A 22119-nucleotide genomic window follows, 5' to 3' on the forward strand; every position below is an offset into this window, starting at 1 on the left:
GACTGGGGACTCGAATAATTGCCGTATTAACGTATAATATTTAAATTATATGCATATAAATTATTATTAATTAAAGAATTGACTTTTAAACATACAAACACAATCCTATGTAATTTAATTTTAAAAATCTGTAGGCCTATTTGCTGTTTTTTAATTGACTGCAAGTAAAATCGATAGTAGTAAGCAAAGCATTCCCATATGTGCTATATCCTGTTCTATATCGAGTTCGTATGCACCTATAGGATCATTGCATACCAGCCAACCCCGTTCTCCCCCATACAAAGCCCATATACACTTATTGGGCACTTTAATAGGTACATTTCCCTGTACATTTGTCAAATATTTTATAAGCTACACCTGCCATACAGATGACATTTGTTTGTATACAGTTACTGACTGTATAGCACAGCTGTTGCTATACACGTTGTCTATACCTGTACCCAATTCAACTATAAAAAAGAACACATGGTGATGTTTGGTGGATCATTCTCAGCCCTGCAATCACAGTGTTAATGTACAGTTTCCACGCCATTCCCTAGATGACCACTGTTCATGCATTTTTTTTTTTTTTCAAATATTACATGAAATGCTTTCTTTTCATAATTAAAAATGTATAAATGATAATAATTTCATATCTATTTAAAATATTCTATATTTATATTTGACGATTTGTCGTTGTTCTATAATTATAATTATTAATTTACTAACTGCCTTATTCTGATTATGATCGCAGTGGTTCCCTGCACCACCAGATAATACAATATTTTTTATTTAAAAAATATTAAATTAGGGTTTTCTTCTGAATTAATGGCACAGCTAAAAAGTGATGTATAGCTTAAGTACGCAATATGACATTTTATCCCAAAAACTATTGTATTTTATAGTATTTAAAATACATAGCATTTTACAATTATAAGTATATTGTCCGTACAATTCTTTGTCTGATTTAAATGTATTATTTTCAGACGCAAGGTATTTTAACTTTAACACAACACGTATTTTAATGCGGACAGTCCAATTTCTGCCTGTTTTGTATAGATGGAAGAAAACAGGGGAACCACTCAAGCACACACAACTGCACCACTCAGAACTCACAACTGCACTCACAAATCCACCATAAAACCAATAATAATAATAATAAGATTTTCGTCAGTGAGCATCTATCATTTACTGCTGCTATTTGAGATTAGACTGGAATAATACATTATTTTTAGGTTTAATACATTTCTACATTTTGGTCTCCTATGTGATTCTGCTTGGTGCTACATCTTATAGGTCTTATTTGACTGTTTGCAGAAATTCGCATAATGCACAGCTGCACATATGGCTCTATTTGTGCCTCCTTTTGGCTTTTTTTCCGTTAGGGTGTGAATTGTGGTGGTCGCTTCGCCCCTCCATTGTGTAGTACAAATCGGAGCTGTTTCTAAGGTATCCTTGATTTACAGCCTCGGTAGTAAAAACGGATTTTACGAGGCTGGCGCTGCCGTCATTGGCCGGTGCGGTGGATCAGCTGCGGGGAGAGATGCTGTAATCTCGGCCCCTCTCCGCTCTTTCCCACGCGTTCATCTGCACACACTGCTGCATCTGCAGCGCATCTGTCTGCTGCTCTGCCTGCACCACTACTCATCAACTGTAAAAAAAAAGAAAGAGATAAAAAAGATAAAATATTAAAGAAATAGTACAGTACAACATGAAGACTCTCTCTGCGTCATGTAAGTATAGCTCATCATTTATTATTTATTTCCTGCAAATAATATTGTTTGACTTTAATTAATGTGCTGTGGAAATGTGAGCTTTTTTTTTTTTAATCAAATCCTAAAAAACGATTATAAATACATTTCATAAAAGTAAAAATGAAACCTGTAGGCTAAAGTCTCACCACTGTAATATTTAACAAGTAAAGCTGATAAACTTGTGCATTCAAACTGTAAATCTTTTGTTGCAGAATTTCGTATTCTGTATTAAATATTTACAAATTGTTACTGAGCTCAAAAGAAGCCAACGCACGAAAACGAGAGGCTAGTCTCAAATTTTACTACCGTGCTGCAATGCGGCGAAAGACAGACAGACAGAGACAAAGACAGAGGGACAAAGGCAGACATACAAAAAGATCTGTATTCAAGTATTTAAAAAAAATACTTATAACATTTAACATTCAATAATTCTATTCATATGTATAAACAAAACGTTATCTAAACATAAAAATCGAATTAAAATGATAAGAATAACTGCAATTTTACATAGTCACACAGATTGTTAATAATTATTAACATTTTCATTTAATTTAAGAGATAACAAAGCTTTTAATTATTATTTAGGCTATATTAAAATAAATGGTCTATACAAGCAAAATGTATAAGTGCAATTAAAGTTATTCGTTCACACAAATTATAAGAATAAATATTAAATTAGGATAAATTTTCTTCTGAATCAATGGCACTTAATGGCTAAAAAGTGATGTAGCTTAATTACGCAATATGACATTTTATCCCAAAAACTATTGTATTTTATAGTATTTAAAATACATAGCATTTTACAATTGTGTGATGTAAGTATATTGTCTGAATTTAATGTACTATTTTCTTTCCACAGGCAGCTTTATTACAGAATTGGTGTTGGTGTGAAGGTGTTTTGTCTCGTTGTCTATATATACCCTGTAGAACCGAATGTGTGTTGGCGCGTCGCAGTCACAGATTCGGTTTTAGGGGAGTATATCGGCGACGCAAAAGCACCGAAGCCGAGCTTTGATCTTCAAAGACATGTCAATGAATCTGACGTCAACGTAAAGAACAAAGAGTAAAACAGACGAGTCTAACGTCTAACTAGAATGAAATATAATGTAAAACACATAAAACCCAAATAAAAATAATACTGGGAGACAGTGGGTAACAGTTCTGTGTATATATACATATGTTTATAGAATACAGTTATATATTGTCCGTAAATTTGCTAAAATATTTGTATTGTTTATTTTTTTTATTATTTTATCTTTATTCACTTTTATTGTTTAATCTTTTACTGTCATCTTTTGCTTCCTTTGTAATTTTATAATTTTATTATCGTTGTAACGCTTTGGCAACATTGTTTTTTTTACAGTCATGCCAATAAAGCTACTTTGAATCTTGAATCTTAATACATCACCCAACCATTTTTATTTACTGTCATTTTTAAAAGAAGTCTGTTTTCCAACTTAGAAATATGTGAAAATGTAAAATTAATTTATTAAATTATTAATAAATAAAGTGATTTTTGTTAAATATTTTAAAATTATACAAAGTGTATTACAATGCTTAAAATCTCAGTTTATAAATAAATGTGATCCACTCATCTTTGATTCATGTTAAATAAATGCACTTATTTTATTATGTTATGCATTTTTGTAAATGTTTTCGTTGTATATACCGTTAATAATTTAAATGCACTCAAATTATCCAAAATGTGATCATATATATCCTAATTAGAATGAATCGGTTACTGAAGTTGAATAAACGAAGTTAAAAAAATCATGAACAACCACTGGTTTGTGTGGTGTGACATTTTAAATAATTAGAGAATAATAAGTCATTTTGACCAATGGCGACAATGTCCACTCCCCCTCTCACACCTAGGGCAATTGAATAATAAATTATTCACCTGTACCAATAAAGATTCATCTAACATTTTGTGGAATGTGCAGTTCTTTACAGTAACAGACAATTCATTTTGACTATGGTTCATTTTAAGCTCTCTGCACGGTTAAAATATTGGGTCCCTATTCGCATGCTTTCCTCCTAAATAACCAATTAGTAGACTACATAACAACAAGCTTAGTGAATAACCTACAAGTTTTAAACACTGTTTAGCAAAGCTATAGCAAATGATTTTAGAAGTCTGATATAAAAACACATTTCCCCCAGCTATACAAAGTGACTAAACATTTTAAGAATATAATTAATGATCTGGCTGTACAATTATATGTCCCCGAAACGATGTTTTAACGTGTGTTAAGATAGTAGGCCACTAATATAACTAAAGATTTGGTGTTACAACGCCGCGTGTGCGCGAGTGCCTGCCCTTCAACCTGACCATGGTTCCTTCACGTGTCAATGTCGCCCTTTTTGTTAAAAGAACAGCTGTTCTTTATTAAACCCGTACATGTAACGTTTCTATTAATAATTTAACCACAACTACATAAAATATAACACTTGTTCATATAAAAATTGTTTAGGATAAAAAGAAATTCGGGTCCCAAAGGCTAATCTGAATCTGTGTGTATGTGCGCATGTATAGCGAAATATTGGGCGGAGAATCGATCTCAAAAGGAGTCGATTCTCCGATTCCTTACATCAAGAACGGAATCGAGTCTTAAGCCTGAGAGTCGATTAACAAAACTGATTCATCTTAGATGCGCAGTACATGGAACAGTACGTACAGAAATAATAATAATAAAAAAACTCTGCCCTTCAAAAATCTTTATCGTTATGAACTTTAATCATCTGCACAGCTCTACACGGCCCTAATATTTACCTATATTTTAAACATTATTTTTGAAAGTATGAAAATTTGGGCGTTTCTTAAACTTATATGTAACAATTTTTTGTCATTAAGAACATCCCTCCATTATTAAACACATTTCCACAATATTATAAAATGCGTTTGTACAATTAAGAGGGCAAATTTTGACATGTGAAATGTAACGCAGATTTAGACGCTGGGGACTTTTAAAATGACATCCGACGGAAATGGAGGGTCTTGATTGGTCAAACGGCTGTTCGTGTCCTAAACAACATCACTACGTAGTGTACTGTTTTACTCTATAACAATCCTTGACTATAAACGTATGTGATTATATTATATGCAAAAAAATCAACATTTCATTTTTAATAAAAATACTGCTTAGACCTAGGTATCATGGTAAAAAAGCTACACATAAAAATAGACTTTGTAGGGAATAGGGAATAGTGTATTTGTTCGAATAGAAGCGTTACCCATTTGTTCCACGCCTGCTTCAGTGCACAGCTTCCTTGATTTGTCCTTGCTCAGAAAATTGCTGTATTTATACATTAAATATCTGAATCTTGTTGGACCAGTTATATACCGACATTATGTCTCTTGCAGCAGAGGCTTTCGTCTCTCAGATAGCAGGTGTGTACTTTTATAACCCTGTAAACACTATAGGTTATTTACAGTAGTTTTGCTGTGTGTGATCACACGTGAATTGAGCTAGGATTCTCTAAGGCAGAGCAATCATATGATATAATATTAACATCACGATGTATTATCACTATGTTACTGAGAATGCATTTCCATACACTTGTAAAATACACGTGCTATTTGTGTGTTGCCGCGCAGCAACATTAGTCATGGGAACTTAGGTTTGATCATTAGTCAGTCACTGTCTCTAAACAGGCATTTCTTTCCTGATGTGTGCATATACAAAAAGTCTGAGACCACTAGTAAACATGTTTCTGTTTTGCATTTGTCTGGAATGTAAAATAATGATTTGCATTACAAATCATATGGCCAGCCTAACAATTTGAGTGAGCCCACATCAAGATGGTTTTGGGTTTGATTCCCAGGTGGAGTAGTGAAGATCCTTTATGTGTGGGCTTTGCATGTTCTCCCTGTTCTTCCTGTTAAGTAGCCTAGTGGTTAAGGTACTGGTTCAGTAATCAGAAGGTTGCCGGTTCAAGCCTCACCACTGCCAGGTTGCCACTGTTGGGCCCTAGAGCAAAGCCCTTAACCCTCAATTGCTTAGACTGTATACTGTCACACTACTGTAAGTTGCTTTAAATAAAAGTGTCTGCTAAATGCTGAAAATGTAAATATAAGTTAAATTAAGATAAATGTAAGGTAAATTGGAGTCTTTTGCATGATAGCGTCCAATATAGAACTCATCAGACCTTGCTCTGTACCCTGTAACCTCTGAGCCACATGTCTCGCTTGTTTTGATTCTTCACCAAGAACTTCTCTGTACTTGCACCCAAGTGGTGGGACGAACTTCCTCTGTCCGAACATCTGTTACAAAACAACCTATTCATTTCTTCTAAAAGGCTTACAGCAGATTTGTATTCTTGGACTGTTGACTACTTAAAGTACAGTAGGGAAATGTTAACTATGAAAGCACTTCTGTAAGTGCTGCCAAATGCAGAAAATGTAAATGTAAACATGGAAGAACTAGTATTTCCTTCCATTGAGCTCTAATGAAGCTCACTTAAAATAGGGTTTACATAGTTACCACTTTATCTTTACATAAACTAACACATCCATTAATTGAATTGAATGTTTTTATTTGTTATATATCAATATTCATGTGTACAGGACAATGAAATATTTTTTCCACATATCCCATCATATTTCATGAGAGGGTTGGCAAAGCCAGGATTTCAACTGTGTTGGATTTTTAGGTCACAGACTGATAGGGATTCCCAGGATTTTCCCCAAGAGCGGAATTCATGATTCCATCAGTTACAACAAGCTGTCTAGGTCCTGCTCAAACAAAGCACACCACCACCACCACCACCACCATGTTTGTCTGTTGGCATGATGTTGTTATGGTGGAATGTGGTGTTAGCTTTACACCAGATGTAACAGGACCCATGTCTTTCAAAAAGTTCCACTTTTGACACATCAGTCCATAAAATATTATCGTGAACGTTTCAGGAGTCATTTAGATGTTTTTTGGCAAATACAGACGACCAGTTAGGGATCTTAACTGAGGCAAGTAAGGCCTGCAGTTCTTTAGATTTTTTTTGGTTTCTCTTGTGACCTCCTGGATGAGCTGTTGATGTGTTCTTGATGAAATTTTGGTAGGCCAGCCAGTCCTAGGAAGGTTTATCACTGTTCCAGGTTTTCTCCATTTGTGGATAATGGCTCTCATTGTAGTTTGCTGAAAGCTTTGTAACCCTTTCCAGACTGATAGAGTTCAAGGACTTTTGGATCTGTGGCATCATGTGTTCCTTTCTGAGACCTTTTAGCCTGCTTTGCATTGGCAGACAGGTTCTATATTTCTTTGTTTACATATGTTATCTATTAAAAGTAGTAAAATTTAAATCTACTAAATAGTGTTGTACGTACACTGATCAGCTATAACATTAAAACCACCTCCTTGTTTCTACACTCACTGTCCATTTTATCAGCTCCACTTACCATATAGAAACACTTTGTAGTTCTACAATTACTGACTGTAGTCAATCTGTTTCTCTACATACCTTTTTAGCCTGCTTTCACCTTGTTCTTCAATGGTCAGGACCACTACAGAGTAGGTGTTATTTAGGTGGTGGATCATTATCAGCACTGCAGTGACACTGACATGGTGGTGGTGTGTTAGTGTGTGTTGTGCTGGTATGAGTGGATCAGACACAGCAGCGCTGCTGGAGTTTTTAAATACCATGTCCACTCACTGTCCACTCTATTAGACACTCCTACCTAGTTGGTCCACCTTGTAGATGTAAAGTCAGAGACGATCGCTCATCTATTGCTGCTGTTTGACTTGGTCATCTTCTAGACCTTCATCAGTGGTCACAGGACGCTGCTGACAGGGCGCTGTTGGCTGGATATATTTTTGGTTGGTGGACTATTCTCAGTCCAGCAGTGACAGTGAGGTGTTTAAAAACTCCATCAGCGCTGCTGTGTCTGATCCACTCATACCAGCACAACACACACTAACACACCACCACCATGTCAGTGTCACTGCAGTGCTGAGAATGATCCACCACCCAAATAATACCTGCTCTGTGGTGGTCCTGGGAGAGTCCTGACCTTTGAAGAACAGCATAAAAGGGGGCTAACAAAGCATGCAGAGAAACAGAGGGACTACAGTCAGTAATTGTAGAACTACTAAGTGCTTCTATATGGTAAGTGGAGCTGATCAAATGGACAGTGAGTGTAGAAACAAGGAGGTGGTTTTAATGATATGGCTGATCAGTGTATAATAATGTGAAAATATTTACATTTACATTTATGTAAATGTTTATTTAGCATTCCCATCTCACTTAACCCACCACTAATTATTTTAATATACATTTTATATGACTTAACTAACAATAGCTTTTGTTGCTCATTATCAGTTTATTTGCTTGGAGACCTAGTTATGTATGCCAAATGTAGCATAGCTAGCGTGACGGTCTAAATAAGCAAGTGGTTGGTTAAGGTTGGTATTCTACACAGCCGCAACATCCAGTACAGAACACGTCTGTGCATGCTAATGTTATGCTGTTTGGAAGCCCTTTTGTTCTTCTAAGAGTAACTGGCAAGGTCAGGCTCAGCAAATTTAATACAAATTTGACTGACAGATATATGTATATATATCTTCTTTGTACATTTCTTTATACATTTATATCTTCTTCCGGCTCACTATCGTTTGACAGCATTTGTGTTACAGATGCTTTCATTAAATCCCACTAAGATTTTCTATGGGAGTTAAATCTGGAGACTAAGGAGACACCCCAGGATATTCCTGGACTGATTCTTTAACCAAGCTTTGGTTGACTTTGAAGTGTGTTTGGGATCATTGTCTTTATTGGAAGTCCAATGGTCACCAAGGATTAATTTAATCACAAAAGGCACAAGATTCCTTCAAAAAGTGCCTTGGTATTTTTGTGAGTTCATTATGTCCTTCACATGTTCAAGATGGCCAGTTCCACATGCATGACTGTGAGGATAGAATTGCCTTTCTTTCACCGACAAACTGCTGATCCATGTTATATGCCAAGCAGTTTCAATTTTTTTTCACTCCATAGAACTGTGTTCCAGAACTTTGCAGGCCTATCTCTAATCCTTCTGGCATATTCCAGTCAACCGTTTTAGTGCTTTCTGTTCAAGAGTGGTTTACGTCCTGGAGTTTGGCCATGAAACCTATGATTGTTAAGTGATCTTCTTATGGTTTCCCTGACCAGCCTGTATCAACCAAAACCTTGTCTTTGGACCTTGCTTTATGCACAGGGCACAGTCATGATGGAACAGAAAGGAGCCTTTCCCAAACTGTTGCCACAAATGTATGATACACTTTATACTCCTGTTAGTAATGACTGTAGCTGAATCACCTGAATGAAATAATTAGGACGGGTGTCCAAATACTTTTGGCCATATACTTTATGTATTACTTTGTGTATGATATATGTGCAGTGTTTATGCTATGTATAATGTAAATTTTCTTTTGCAGCTGCTGAGCCATGGCCTGAAAATGCCAAACTTTACCAGCCCCTGAGGGGTAAGTCATACAGAAAGGGTATTTATTACATTAGACACCCAGAACATTATTGACATACTTTTACCAGTTTACATTACCATGACATTACAAGCCATTAATTTTTGATATATACACTGCCTGGCCAAAAAAAGGTCACCACCTGGATTTAACTAAGCAAATAGGTAAGAGCCTCCCATTTGATAATTACTACCAATACATAAAGATTGGACTCTGGAGCAATGGAAGGTGGTCAGGTGGTCTGAGTCCAGATTTACCCTGTTCCAGAGTGATGGGCGCATCAGGGTAAGAAGAAAGGCGGCTGAAGTGATGCACCCATCATGCCTAGTGCCTACCGTACAAGCCTGTGGGGGCAGTGCTATGATCTGGGGTTGCTGCAGTTGGTCAGGTCTAGGTTCAGCAATGTTATGTGCCCAAAGAATGAGGTCAGCTGACTACCTGAATATACTGAACCACCAGGTTAGTCCATCAATGGATTTTTTCTTCTCTGATGGCACGGGCATATTCCAAGATGACAATGCCAGGATTCATCGGGCTCAAATTGTGAAAGAGTGGTTCAGGGAGCATGAGACATCATTTCCACACATGGATTGGCCACCACAGAGTCCAGACCTGAACCCCATTGAGAATCTTTGGGATGTGCTGGAGAAGACTTTGCGCAGTGGTCCGAATCTTCCATCATCAATACAAGATCTTGGGGAAAAATTAATGCAACTCTGGACAGAACTAAATGTTGTGACATTGCAGAAGCTTGTGGAAACGATGCCACAGCGAATGCATGCCGTAATCAAAGCTAAAGGCGGTCCAACGAAATATTAGAGTGTGTGACCTTTTTTTTGGCCAGGCAGTGTATATATGTCATGCAAACAGCTGTTCAAAGCAAACATCAGGTGTCTTTGCTGGTTTACTTACCTTTTCATTTAGACCCAGGCTTTTATGATGTAATATATTTCAAGCAGCAGTAAATCAGATCTTTTCTACATCATAAATAAGAATTTCCACAAGTGTTTAAAGGATTGTCGTATTTCACAAATGCCGAAAAGTCTCTATGTGATCATTTAGAATTGGATATTGGTAGACCTAATTGCATAGAGTTAAAGTTTGGTTACCTTTATCAGTCTTTGACTGTCCAATGTACATGTTAAAGGTCTCATCACCACATGTACCGACTGTATTATAAGAATTGATCCAGTGGCCTGATTGCAAATCTCTGATGGTACTATTTGACTAAGGAAAATAATGCTTTTGAATGTCTCCCTCACAAAAACTAACAATCATATGAAAAAAGCGTAACTTTTATAAAACTAATTTACACAAAGTATTGTCATGTAAAGAAATCAATTAGGAAAAAAAAACTTTTTATAAGCCACACTAAATTTTACAATGAATAACATTATAAGAGTCTCAATTTTCATAGTGGCTTAAACGTAAATGTATGTAGATATTTATATTTACCAATTAAGTCCCATTACACAGACAAAACACTATTACTTTATTATATGTGATTATGATTTTGCTTTTATTCACACTTTTGTTTACTACCTTTTTCCCCCTCAGAGGATCAGATCCTTCTGTCTGATTGTGCTGCATCCCTGGCAGTTCAGGTAAATGATTATAAAACAGAGTTCATTTATCCACACTTTTAGCTGAAATACTGACCTGTGTTTCTGTTTTTAGGCATACCTACGGATGTGTGGCCTACCAGTGCAAGTGTGTTGCCGTTCGAATGCTGAGTACATGTCGCCCTCAGGTAACAGACTGCCCCTGATTTCTGCATTTGACTTTCAGGTTTCATTTCATTATGTTTGAGTCCATTTGGATTGGTGAACTAGATGGACAAATGGGCTTGTAAATAGGCTCTTTATCAAGAAACACACACTATACTCTCTTTAACCTACGACCGCTCATACTGGTGCCTCGGACAGACTGTATGCACCACTTTTGCAGCTGCAAGATGGTAAATCCTCACCCGGCCTTTCCTCTATTAGACATGACAAATTGTGTTTGTCTGGCCACTGGCATTGCTAAGATTTGAATACAAACAACGAATATTGAATTTTTTATGAATTACAAGTATAACAAACTGTGATTGTTACCTTTTAAGACATCTGCTTTGTTAGGCTGGTTAGGCTGCTAGGCACATATTTTACTGGAACATCTTACTGTTTAGGTGAATGCACCTCAGAATTACAGAAGAGTGGATAAATACAATACAACAATGTTTTATGTGCTGTTGCTAAATTCTGTCAATACAAGAATCTGAACTGGTAATCTGCAAATAAATATGCAGGAAGTTATACTTAAAGTAATACTGTAAATAATAGTTACATATAAATATTATAAATTCTTGATTTAGAGTTTTAACTGAAAACACAAATTAGTAAACAAGTTAGAAATATCAAATAAACAAAAATAACTTTATATAGCATAAGGATTACTTATGCAGACATAGCCGAATGCTGTTGTTTGGAATCTGTTCATTAACAGTAAGACTGATGGATGAACTGGTGTCAATTATTATTTTTCTCTTTCTTCCTATGTAGGGAAGGTTCCTTTTATCCAAGTTGGTAATCAGGTTGTTTCAGAGCTGGGACCGATAGTACAGTTTACAAAAGCCAAGGTAAGACCACATGCATGTTTAAATATCTCTATGGGACCTCAGTATATGTTACGCCAAAAAGCCAAGAACCCCAGATACTAATTTAATTTAAACAATAAGCATCAATTTTTTGTAAAATTCTACACTTAATTCTACATTCGACAGATTTTATCTAGTACATAATTTGCTGGTGTACTGTAGGATGTTTTAAGTAGGGGGTGTGGGGCAAGGGGGAGTTGACTGCCAACTAAATCTAAAGTTGTGACACAATGCAATTGAATGAACACACACAGGAAGAGCTTGGCCACAATGTTATAAAAACTAAAACCTTTTTATTAGCTGCTGTTACAGGTGCTAAATAATAGAACCCTCATTGCAGGGCAGCAGTGTTGTCAGTAATCTCATGTTGTATTTGTATTTTGACATTCTGATGGAATTAAGCTTCCAAAAAAGAGATGTTATATCCATTTTGTGCACCATGATTTTTGTGCACTTGCATCACAGTTAGTTGTGACATCTTTTGAATCATAGTGCTTCTGTAAACAGTGAAACAAAGTCTGGATTAAACATGCAACACAGTGTCATGTATCTGGCAACTGTTAGATTATTTTAAATGTCAGTGTTCTTGATTGACCAATCCACTGTTTAAACAAAATGCTTCCTAAACATTTAATCAATACATAATATAAACTTGCTATTAAAAAGTTTTTTAATATAATAATGGCAATTAAATAAATAAGAGAGCAGAATATACAGGCTGTTTAACCCAACACGTGCACGTTTTGCAAATAATAAAAACATAAAATAATTTCGTATTATATAGCACAAAGAACATGGCTTTGCTGGCTAGCTGGAGGGCTGTATATTAATCCACACACACATTTTTTTTTTTAGAGTTTGCTCGAAATAGTAACCTTGCATAGTTTGAGATCTAATTCAGCACACTATTTAGTATGTAGTATGCTATTTGGGAAACAGCAGCTGTCCCCTGCTCCATGTGCAGCCTAATACAGCCAGTTTCGTGCTGATATATAATGCTCAAGTGATGCTTCTTATCCATTTCATTAGTTTTACTACTACTTCCCTCACCTATGTATTTATGTATGGGATGGAGATAATTACCATTAACGTTATGAGTTTGGTTAAGGAAAAAGTACTTTGTGTGCATAGCTTTATCAGTGTTTTAGATAAAATATAGCAGTTTTTTATGCAATATTAACAGAGAGCCTATAGTATTACAAAACATGTTAACATCCAATTGAACTAAAGCTCAGACAGTCAGTATATAAAGTATATTAAAAAAAGTATAAGTATATAAAAAATAATAAAAACACACAAACATGGGATGCCTCCATCATCATGCATTTAAGATCATGTTTAATTACACTATTAGAATTTTTCCTCACCACTTTTCTCTCATGTGTTAAAGGGTCACTCTCTGAGTGATGGATTGGATGATGTTCAGAGAGCAGAGATGAAGGCATATATGGAGCTTGTTAACAACATGCTCCTTACAGCAGAGGTAGAAGCTGGCACACAGTCCCTTCACTGTGTTGCAGTTTTATCACTTTTATTAATGCTTGCTGATTACCACTTTTTTAAATATTAGTGCTGATTGGTTAGTTTGTCTAAAACTAATACTCAAGTCAATACTGAGTATATCTTTATTTCTTTCTAGTTGTACATACAGTGGTGTGATGACGCTACAGCTGCAGAGGTATGAGATATCCAAGCACAAGTGCACAAATACATGAGTTGCATATGTAAACATGTATGTAAAGCAGCTACTTTTTATATGATGTTAGACAGACATTTCAAAGGCAAAAACTACTCAGACTTTAATGTTAAGATCAGGGCAACAGTCAGTGAGGTTTGCCATTGTAAACAATGTAACAATGTCCTTCTTCAAGTGCATGAGAGAATACAAAATAAAGTCAAAAATGCTTTTTATGTTCGGTTCTCTTCACATTCTGGAATCACATTCCCTAGACTAAGTGGAGGCAGCAGGCAAAATCTGAAGCCAAAGATGTTTAATACCAAGGGTCCATTCTACTTGTCTGTCAATTATGTTTAAAGGCATTTGTGTTTGGGACGTGACTTTAGAGAGAACACCAAATAGACAGTTAAATTTCATTGGTTGTTAAGTTTCCTAATGTGCCTTTAACCAAAACAGGTAGCTTAATCAAATATCACTGATGTTCCCTTCAATGCCCAATCCACATAGTGACAATTTCTTGACCAGATGTGCTCACAACAAACCGCTCCTTTGAACATTATCAAAAGGGTGTAGATTGCATTTGTTAAGACAAGGACAATAATTGTATCTACTGAGATAGCAGTCCTATAAGAAGTGCTGCAATTCAGTGGGTTTGCATTTTATATTACTTTTTTATGAGTCATCTGGGACCTTATCCTCTTTCCTCCCTAAACATGCAGTAGGATGACTGGCATATCTAAACTGTCCATTGGTGTAAGTGCAATAATTTTTTAGCACAATGGCACATTAACATGGATCTTGGCTTTCCTGCCAAAGGTAACTGTCCCTAAGGACTTTTGCTAGTTCTTACCAAGCCTGCTAGGTTTTCACCAGGTTTTGTCCATCTTTCACAAATATGCAAAAGGATTGACTGCTCTAAATTTTCCCATGATCTGAGTGAATAAATAAGCAATGTGTTGTCCTGCGATGATTTGTCCAGTTACATCCTGTGTTCCCGGTTGGTACCAGATCCATCACAATACTGATCAGAATAAATCAGTTAGTGAAAGTGAATGAGGAAATAAAAAATAAAATGTAAATGATTAAAATCAAATTTGTACTTGTATTCTATTAGATCACAAGACCACGCTACAGTAGTCCATACTCTTGGCCGCTTAATCACATTCTGGCTTACCAAAAGCAGTGGGAGGTTCGTCGGAAGATGAATGCTATTGGTTGGGGAGGAAAGAACCTAGAACAGGTACGTTTTTGTGAAGAAAAGGTGTTTTATTGACATCTGGTTTGTGATTTATGCTACTTCTAATTTAATTTGAGTATAAAATGTGTGTGTGTATTCTTTATTGTCAGGTCTATGAAGATGTTAGTCAGTGCTGTCAGGCTCTCTCACAGAGACTTGGAACCCAGCCCTACTTTTTCAATAAACAGTAAGTGTACATACACAACAAAAACAGGCAAAAACGTAATCAGATTTAATAATTAAATTGTGGCTAAAAGGAGTCATTTAAAAAATGGTTTTATGATTAAATAATTTTAGTTGGATTCGACAAGATGCTTGGTGTCTGATGTTTGATTTCTTTAGTTTTGCAGTGCAGCTAATATATAATAAAAGTGTATTTTAAAATATGGTGTGATGTAAATTGCAAATTGGTACACGATGTATTTGAAGGCAGTGTGTGGGCATTAATTAAAAATGGCTTTAGGTTAGAATTCCATTACCTAAGCAGCGGACAGTGGTTTTGACCAGGGATATTTGTCCCAATTATTCAGTCAGTTTTTGCTACAACTTTGAACTGTAATTTTTTGAAAAGAAGTAGTAATGGCACTTTTGTAGTGCTAGCTATATCATGTTTCTGTGAGCGTCCACCACTGACAAGTGTAAAAGAAGTGGCTGGCAACTGCACATGTATCAGAGAGGGCACATGATAGTCTGCGGTCGCGTGGTACAAAAGGCAAAGAAATTAAAATTGGATTAGTAGAAAAAAGTTGTAATAAAACCACTTATATTGAGTATAGAATAATAATCATCACTGGAATAATGAGCCTTCTACCTTTACACACTTAAATTGAGTAAAATCATGTATGTTGTTATATTCACAGGCCAACAGAACTGGATGCGCTGGTGTTTGGTCACCTTTTCACAATCCTGACCACACGCCTCACTACTGATGAGCTCAGTGAAAAGATCAAGTCCTACAGCAACCTGCTCTCCTTTTGCCGACGAATTGAACAGACTTATTTTGAGGCGCAGGACAGAGACATTCAGTTGGGGCACTAGTCAAAAGGGATCTAACTTGTGTAAAATCTTAGTTCATGGCACTACCCCAACCTGGTCTGTAAAAAGTATAAGAAGGTAATACAGTGGTAAAAACAAGGTAATTCTAAAGCTTTTATCTCGTTCAAGATTCATTTTTCAGAATTGTATGTATTTGATAAAAGAATTAGCTTGAACAGCACCAACGTTCCTTAGTATTCCAACAATAGTTTTCCACTTATCCATTCACTAATGAGATGCAAAGTTTGTTTATTCCATTGTGGTGATCTCTGGTTTATTATTATGTACATGTAAGCACTTACAGGAAATAATAAACTTAAATTCCTCTATTTGTGTGCTCTTGTGTTTTGTCATATAAACACTCACTGACCACTTTACTTTTAGGTTCACATATACCCTGTACATACACTAAGTGGCCTAATACACCTAACTGGACTATTTATTGGACGGTTGGTGGTTCGAGCTCCACTCTCAGTCTGCTAAATGCTGTTGATGTAAAACACAGACTACCATGCAACTATTGTGTTAGTGTAATTACAGTGCTGAGAATGGTCTACTACGTAAATGTTATGAGCAGGGACCATTTTCTACAGAGGTCCAACCCAATAATTGATGGGGTAAAGGAGCATTACAAAGTGTACAGAGCAAAATATGGGTTACAGTCAGTAACTGTATACCCACAATAACTATCTATATGGTAAAAACAGCCATGGTTCAAGTAACTTTTGGTAGCAATGTAAATGTTTATCTCTGTGTTTAGATTGTTGATGAATGCCTTCAGAACTATGCATCGATGTCATCTGTGATTTATTTAATAAACACAGTACTTATTATAGTGAGTTTTAAATATATTCTAAATATTATCTATACAGAAGCCCTGTGTTCCTGCTTCACATACTGCTGCCACTAAGCTGCTTATGTAAATTGTTATGTACAGTAGCTTGTGAAATACCTAAATAATTTGCAATTCAGCAATGAGAAGTTTTTTTTTTATTGGCAATTCTCTCATAAAGTTTGGTACAAAATGGTGAGCACGACCCATCAGTGGTGGAGTCTTTGGTGGATACTTTATGCAATCGTGGTTCCCTTAACTGTTACCAATTCACCTGCTTATTGTGAAATGTTTTAAAACACTGTACTTCAATATTCTATCACCCTTTCACTCTGATTTTGCTTCTGTCCCAACTTTTTTGAGTTTTGGAGGCATCAAATTCTAAATATGTATATTGAAAAATAGAAGCTATTTTCGTCAGTTAAATAAAGATTTAAGGGAACTGACAAATGACATATTTTGCTTTTTACTGCGTTGTCCCTATTTACAGTTGTCATTTTACTCACAATTTCATTAGTCAGTCCACCTTTAAATGTTATTAAAAGGTGAAAAGGGGTGGCACGGTGGCTAAGTGGGTAGCACTGTCGCCTCACAGCAAAAAGGTCCTGGGTTCGATCCCCAGGTGGGGTGGTCCGGGTCCTTTCTGTGTGGAGTTTGCATGTTCTCCCCATGTCTGTGTGGGTTTACTCCTGGTGCTCCAGTTTCCTTCCACAGTCCAAAGACATGCAAGTGAGGTAAACTGGAGATACTAAATTGTCCAGGACCGTGTTTGATATAACCTTGTGTGAACTAATGAACCTTGTGTGATGAGTAACTACCGTTCCTGTCATGAATGTAACCAAAGTGTAAAACATGACGTTAAAATCCTAATAAACAAACAAACAAAAGGTGAAAAGAAACGACAGTACCAGGATTAAACCTAAACAAGCAAAGGGTATAAACAGAACCATTAAAAATTAATAAAATTAAATATTAAATAATATGGATTAATAGGCGTTATTCAAATAAGCATATTCAATACATATTGTATGCATATTTTATACGAGTAAATGGGAAAATTAGTTTATAGGACAGGCAGGGCTTTATACTGACTACTTTGTGTAGTTTAGGAGCGCGTTCACGCCAAGCGCGCTCCCGTTTAGCAGCTCCACGTCGACATTCCTTTAAGGGTCGTTGTTGCTTAAGACGAAATGGTTACGCGGTGTGTAAATTTAAATACATGCCGGATACAAAATGTTACCGTTTTGACAAATTGCATTGACTAAAAATACCATAGCTAGGATAAGCTTGTTTTTTTTCTTTGTTAAAGACGTGCAGCATACATGAAGATCCAAAGAGCTTTGAAAACTTTAGTCATCTGACAGGTTGGTATTTTGTGGTGTTTGTTTTGCTAATTCGTTAAAGACTTTTGTCTACTTAAAATGACCTTGAATAACAAATAAAGCTTTCTACAGAGATTCAGGATTTGATCCCAAGAATCCATGCATTAAAAGCATATGGGCTATGCATGGTTTATTTAGGGAAAGTAATTTCAAGTTCAGAATTTTAAGTGTATCTTTATAAAGTGTATTCAAATTTCCTGCCTTTTAGAATTTTAGAATTAAAAGGATTTTTATTATATTTTAGGGACTTACATGAATGGCTGAATGTGTACCCATCAGCAAACTTATAGCAAAACCATTTCTGAAGACTGATGCTAACTGTGTTATACCATGGATATATTTCATTAGTTCATATTCATAAAAAATTAATATTTTCCAAAAAAAAACCTATAGGAATTTGTGATTCCTATATGTGAGCTTGTATAAATTACCTTAATGTCTTAAGATTTCATTGCAATTTCATGCCCATAATTCAAAATAGTTTTTATGTTTAATTGATTTTGCATGATTGGTTGCAAACTGGGCGTTGTTGAAGATCAACATTTTACCAACGTTTTTTTTTGCAACTGCATATGTAAAGTCCATGTGTTTTAGTACAAAACAGTGCACTGTGACTTTAATAAACTGATCTACTTGCTTTATAAGATCTACTTCAGAAGCAGAATCAGCTTTATTCGCCAAGTATGTTTACACACACAAGGAATTTGTTTCCGGCTGTTGTTAGCTCTCTTAAATTAACAAACAATACAAATTTACATGCTCGGCATGTATAGAAAATACAAAAATAGCATGAGATAAATAGTAAAGTAAGATAAGATGCAATTACAGCATGTATAAAGTGCAGTGTGGCATGTAAACAACAGTAAACAGCAGATCAGTTTTAGTTATTAATAATAATACTTGCTTTAATTGTAATAATTGATATGCATAAGACGTGTAATTGCAGCCAACTAGTCTAAATGTAATCTGGGTTCTTTTTCAGGGGCTGGAGAAGGAACCATGTTTGAATGAGCATCGAAACTCCAATCCTTACTCCAGTATGATAAAACAGACATTACATATTAGAGTGTTTTTAAACCTAAAACATGTTGTTAAAGTGATAAGAATTGTGTGAATGGTTGACTGACACATAGAGGGTTAAATTAAATAATACAGTGCAGAAGTCATTTCTATTTAAAACAGGACCTAAACAAGTGGTTCAGACATAAAAGGAATCTAGAAGGATGTAGTTAATGTAACTATCTTAACAAAACAATTATGCACAATTTACATGCAACGTGCAGATTATTATCAGATAATGACAAGTTCCATGAGAACTATGGAGATTTTCACATAAAACAGGCTAGGCTAAATTATAGTTATGGAGTATCTAACACGTCTGGCCACTAATAAACAATCTCTGATACCGAAATCTGATAATAAAAACTAGCAGATACAGAGAATAAAGCCTATAAGTAGGATGGCTAGGCAGTCTGTTAAGAGTGTGCTAATGTTGTCTACATAATCATAAAGTTTTTCATTTATGTTTGGCTACTGGTAAACAAATCGTCAATAATTTGACAGTCAGCTAAGACCCTGATACTGAAAATTCCAATTCTTTTTTATTTTTATTTTATTTTTTTATGTTTTCTTCATGCATTTTCTCCCCTTTCTCACTTTTAGTACCAATGCCGATCCCTGCTCTGATTGAGCAGAATGAAGCTAACCCACGCCCCCTCCGACACGTGGGCAGCATGCCGTATGCATTTTATCACCTGCACTTTGACGAATGCAGTGCAGCTAAGCGTTGTGTACGGAGAGGACACACACTGAGAGCACTCTTTTCTCATCTCTGTGCAGGTGCCATCAATCAGCCAGCAGAGGTTGTAAAAAAAACACACACTTTGGTTCTAGCAGGTTTCAGCAGATTTGTGTTCTTCGACTGTTGTTTACTAAAACTTGAGAAATGAATTGTTTAGCCGGTAGACAGAGCTGAGATTCGATATAATATATTCGAGATCCCAGCTCTGGTCCCAGTGTGTGTTTTTACCACTGCGCCACCTGAGCGGCCCCAATTCTTTTTTTAGTTAAAAGATAAATCCAGCCTTGCTAGCTGCCAGACTGCTTTTTGATATTTTGTTTTATATTAAAACTCAATTAGTATAGTATATTCTACAAATGTTTAGTTATTATTAAATAAATGTATATAAATGAATGTAATTAGAGACTCCAGTACAAAAATTACACGTGTAAACTTAAGCTAGGTGGCACACTCAAAAATAAAGCTCGTTTTTAATGTTAATGTTAAATCACATACTGTGCACTGTTCAGTGGCAAGATTTGCAGTGCACCAATTTTACAGATGCCTGGTCTGGACATTTATTATGAGACAGCAAGTATAAACCTGGTTTTTATATTCTAAAGATATTGATTTTTTTAATATAAAAACTTTATAAATGATTCAAATGGTCTATTAAGATGCACTTTCATTACTGGATGCAATAACTTGTTTTCTTAACGTTTTGACAAACATGATGTATGATGTATAACAGACTCCAAGCAAGAGATTCCTCAGGCAAAGTTCTGTGGTCCACTCTGACCGTGCTATAGTGGTCAGTGCATTACAGAGCTTTGCTTTATGAGCTCCATCCTTCTGCTGCTGCTGAGAAACAAGCTGATATTAGTGGGTATTCTAATTATTGATCTAAAATGGATTACATTCACATGCCTTGCACCTAAAGTTAACTATGCTGATTACATCATAGTTGCAAATTGTATCACAAGTTTATAAATGTAAATGCTGACAGCACCATTCATTTATTCAATGTCTGTTTTAACACCGCTTTATCCTATGTGGGTACAATTTACTGGGCGAAAGATAGGAAACACCCCAGGAAGGGCGCCAGTCCATCACAGGGCAAACACACACATATTCACACCTAAAGCAATTTTAGTAGCTGTAATCAACCTGACTGCATGTCTTTAGGTAGGGGCTGGTATGGGATAGTCAAAAGCTTTGAGATGGATAGGCACTTTGTCTAGGGTATTCTTGCCTTGTGCCTAGAGTTTCTTGGTGGAACTGGTGCTGTGGCCCTACCAGGATAAAGTGGTTGATGAAAATCAAATGGAAATGTTTTGATTGAAGTCTATAAAGCATAAATTTGAGAAGGCCAGGTAACAACATCCCTTGATAGTAACTGGTAGGTGTCACTGTCCACTGTCAAATTAATTTACACAAAAAGCTTTTTGAAGGCAAATTGTGTTGTCAGAAAACAAAGGTTGAGTTCAGAGGTGACACTATAGGTGAAAAAAGCAAAGGGACAATTGTAAATTTAATAAATTATTGCATTTAAATTTACTAGTGTCTGGGATTTAACTTTTGAAAACAAATGTGCAGTTTAAAAAACTAAAACAAAAAACCTATTTTACATGACACTGCCAAATGTTGTACATATGTTTTTGCACTTTGCTGTATGAAAAGTGTGCATTGTCAGATCAAATAAAACACTCATTTTTGTCCTAATTTTTTAAAAGGCTGAATTTGACTTCCAAAGTGCAAAAAAATTCTTGTGGTTTGATGACACTAACTTTAAACCTTTTGCTTGAAAAACTGGTAGTAAGAATTTAACAAAGTTCATCCCATGGCAGCATCTGGTCACGGAAATGCTTTACAGAAGCAGGGCGTGATAGTCTTGTCAGGACAGGCTTAAAGACTAAACAGACTGTCCTCTTCATCAAAAAGCCCAAATTGGAAAATAACTTTAATCATAATAAACAGTTGCACAGGATAAAGCAATACTGGAGTGGCTCAAAATTAGAAGAATTGTAAAGAAGAATAAGTGGCCTAGCTGTACTCTTTAATCTCTCTCTGATCTGTGTCAAGAGCTCAAAATAGTTGACTACACTTCTTAGCAGTGCAGTGGTAGGACAGCAGTTAATGGACTATTGACCTGAAGGTTGCTAGTTTAACCTTCACTATCCAGCACCTGAGCAAAGTCCTTAACCCTTAGGTGCTTCCCTTGTATTTGGTCAAATAAAGATCACTTTGAACAGTGTCTACTACATGTGCCAACATGTACAAATACCACTGTCATAAAGCAACTTCATTTTCTGAAAATGAGCTGGAATGCTATATCATGTGATGCAAAACA

General features: G+C 35.8%; 1 protein-coding gene across 1 annotated transcript; it reads left to right on the plus strand.

Moving 5' to 3' along the window:
* Positions 1–4990: 4990 nt before the first annotated feature.
* Positions 4991–16077, plus strand: mtx2 (metaxin 2). The gene is made up of 10 exons (XM_062996873.1): positions 4991–5124; positions 9143–9190; positions 10745–10791; positions 10865–10937; positions 11731–11807; positions 13216–13308; positions 13465–13503; positions 14618–14743; positions 14851–14927; positions 15601–16077. Exons 1-10 carry the CDS (start codon positions 5085–5087, stop codon positions 15776–15778), a joined length of 798 nt encoding a protein of 265 aa, XP_062852943.1. The 5' UTR covers positions 4991–5084; the 3' UTR covers positions 15779–16077.
* Positions 16078–22119: the final 6042 nt, after the last annotated feature.

This window comes from Trichomycterus rosablanca, chromosome 6 (assembly GCF_030014385.1).
Source record: "Trichomycterus rosablanca isolate fTriRos1 chromosome 6, fTriRos1.hap1, whole genome shotgun sequence".
NCBI lineage: Eukaryota > Metazoa > Chordata > Actinopteri > Siluriformes > Trichomycteridae > Trichomycterus > Trichomycterus rosablanca.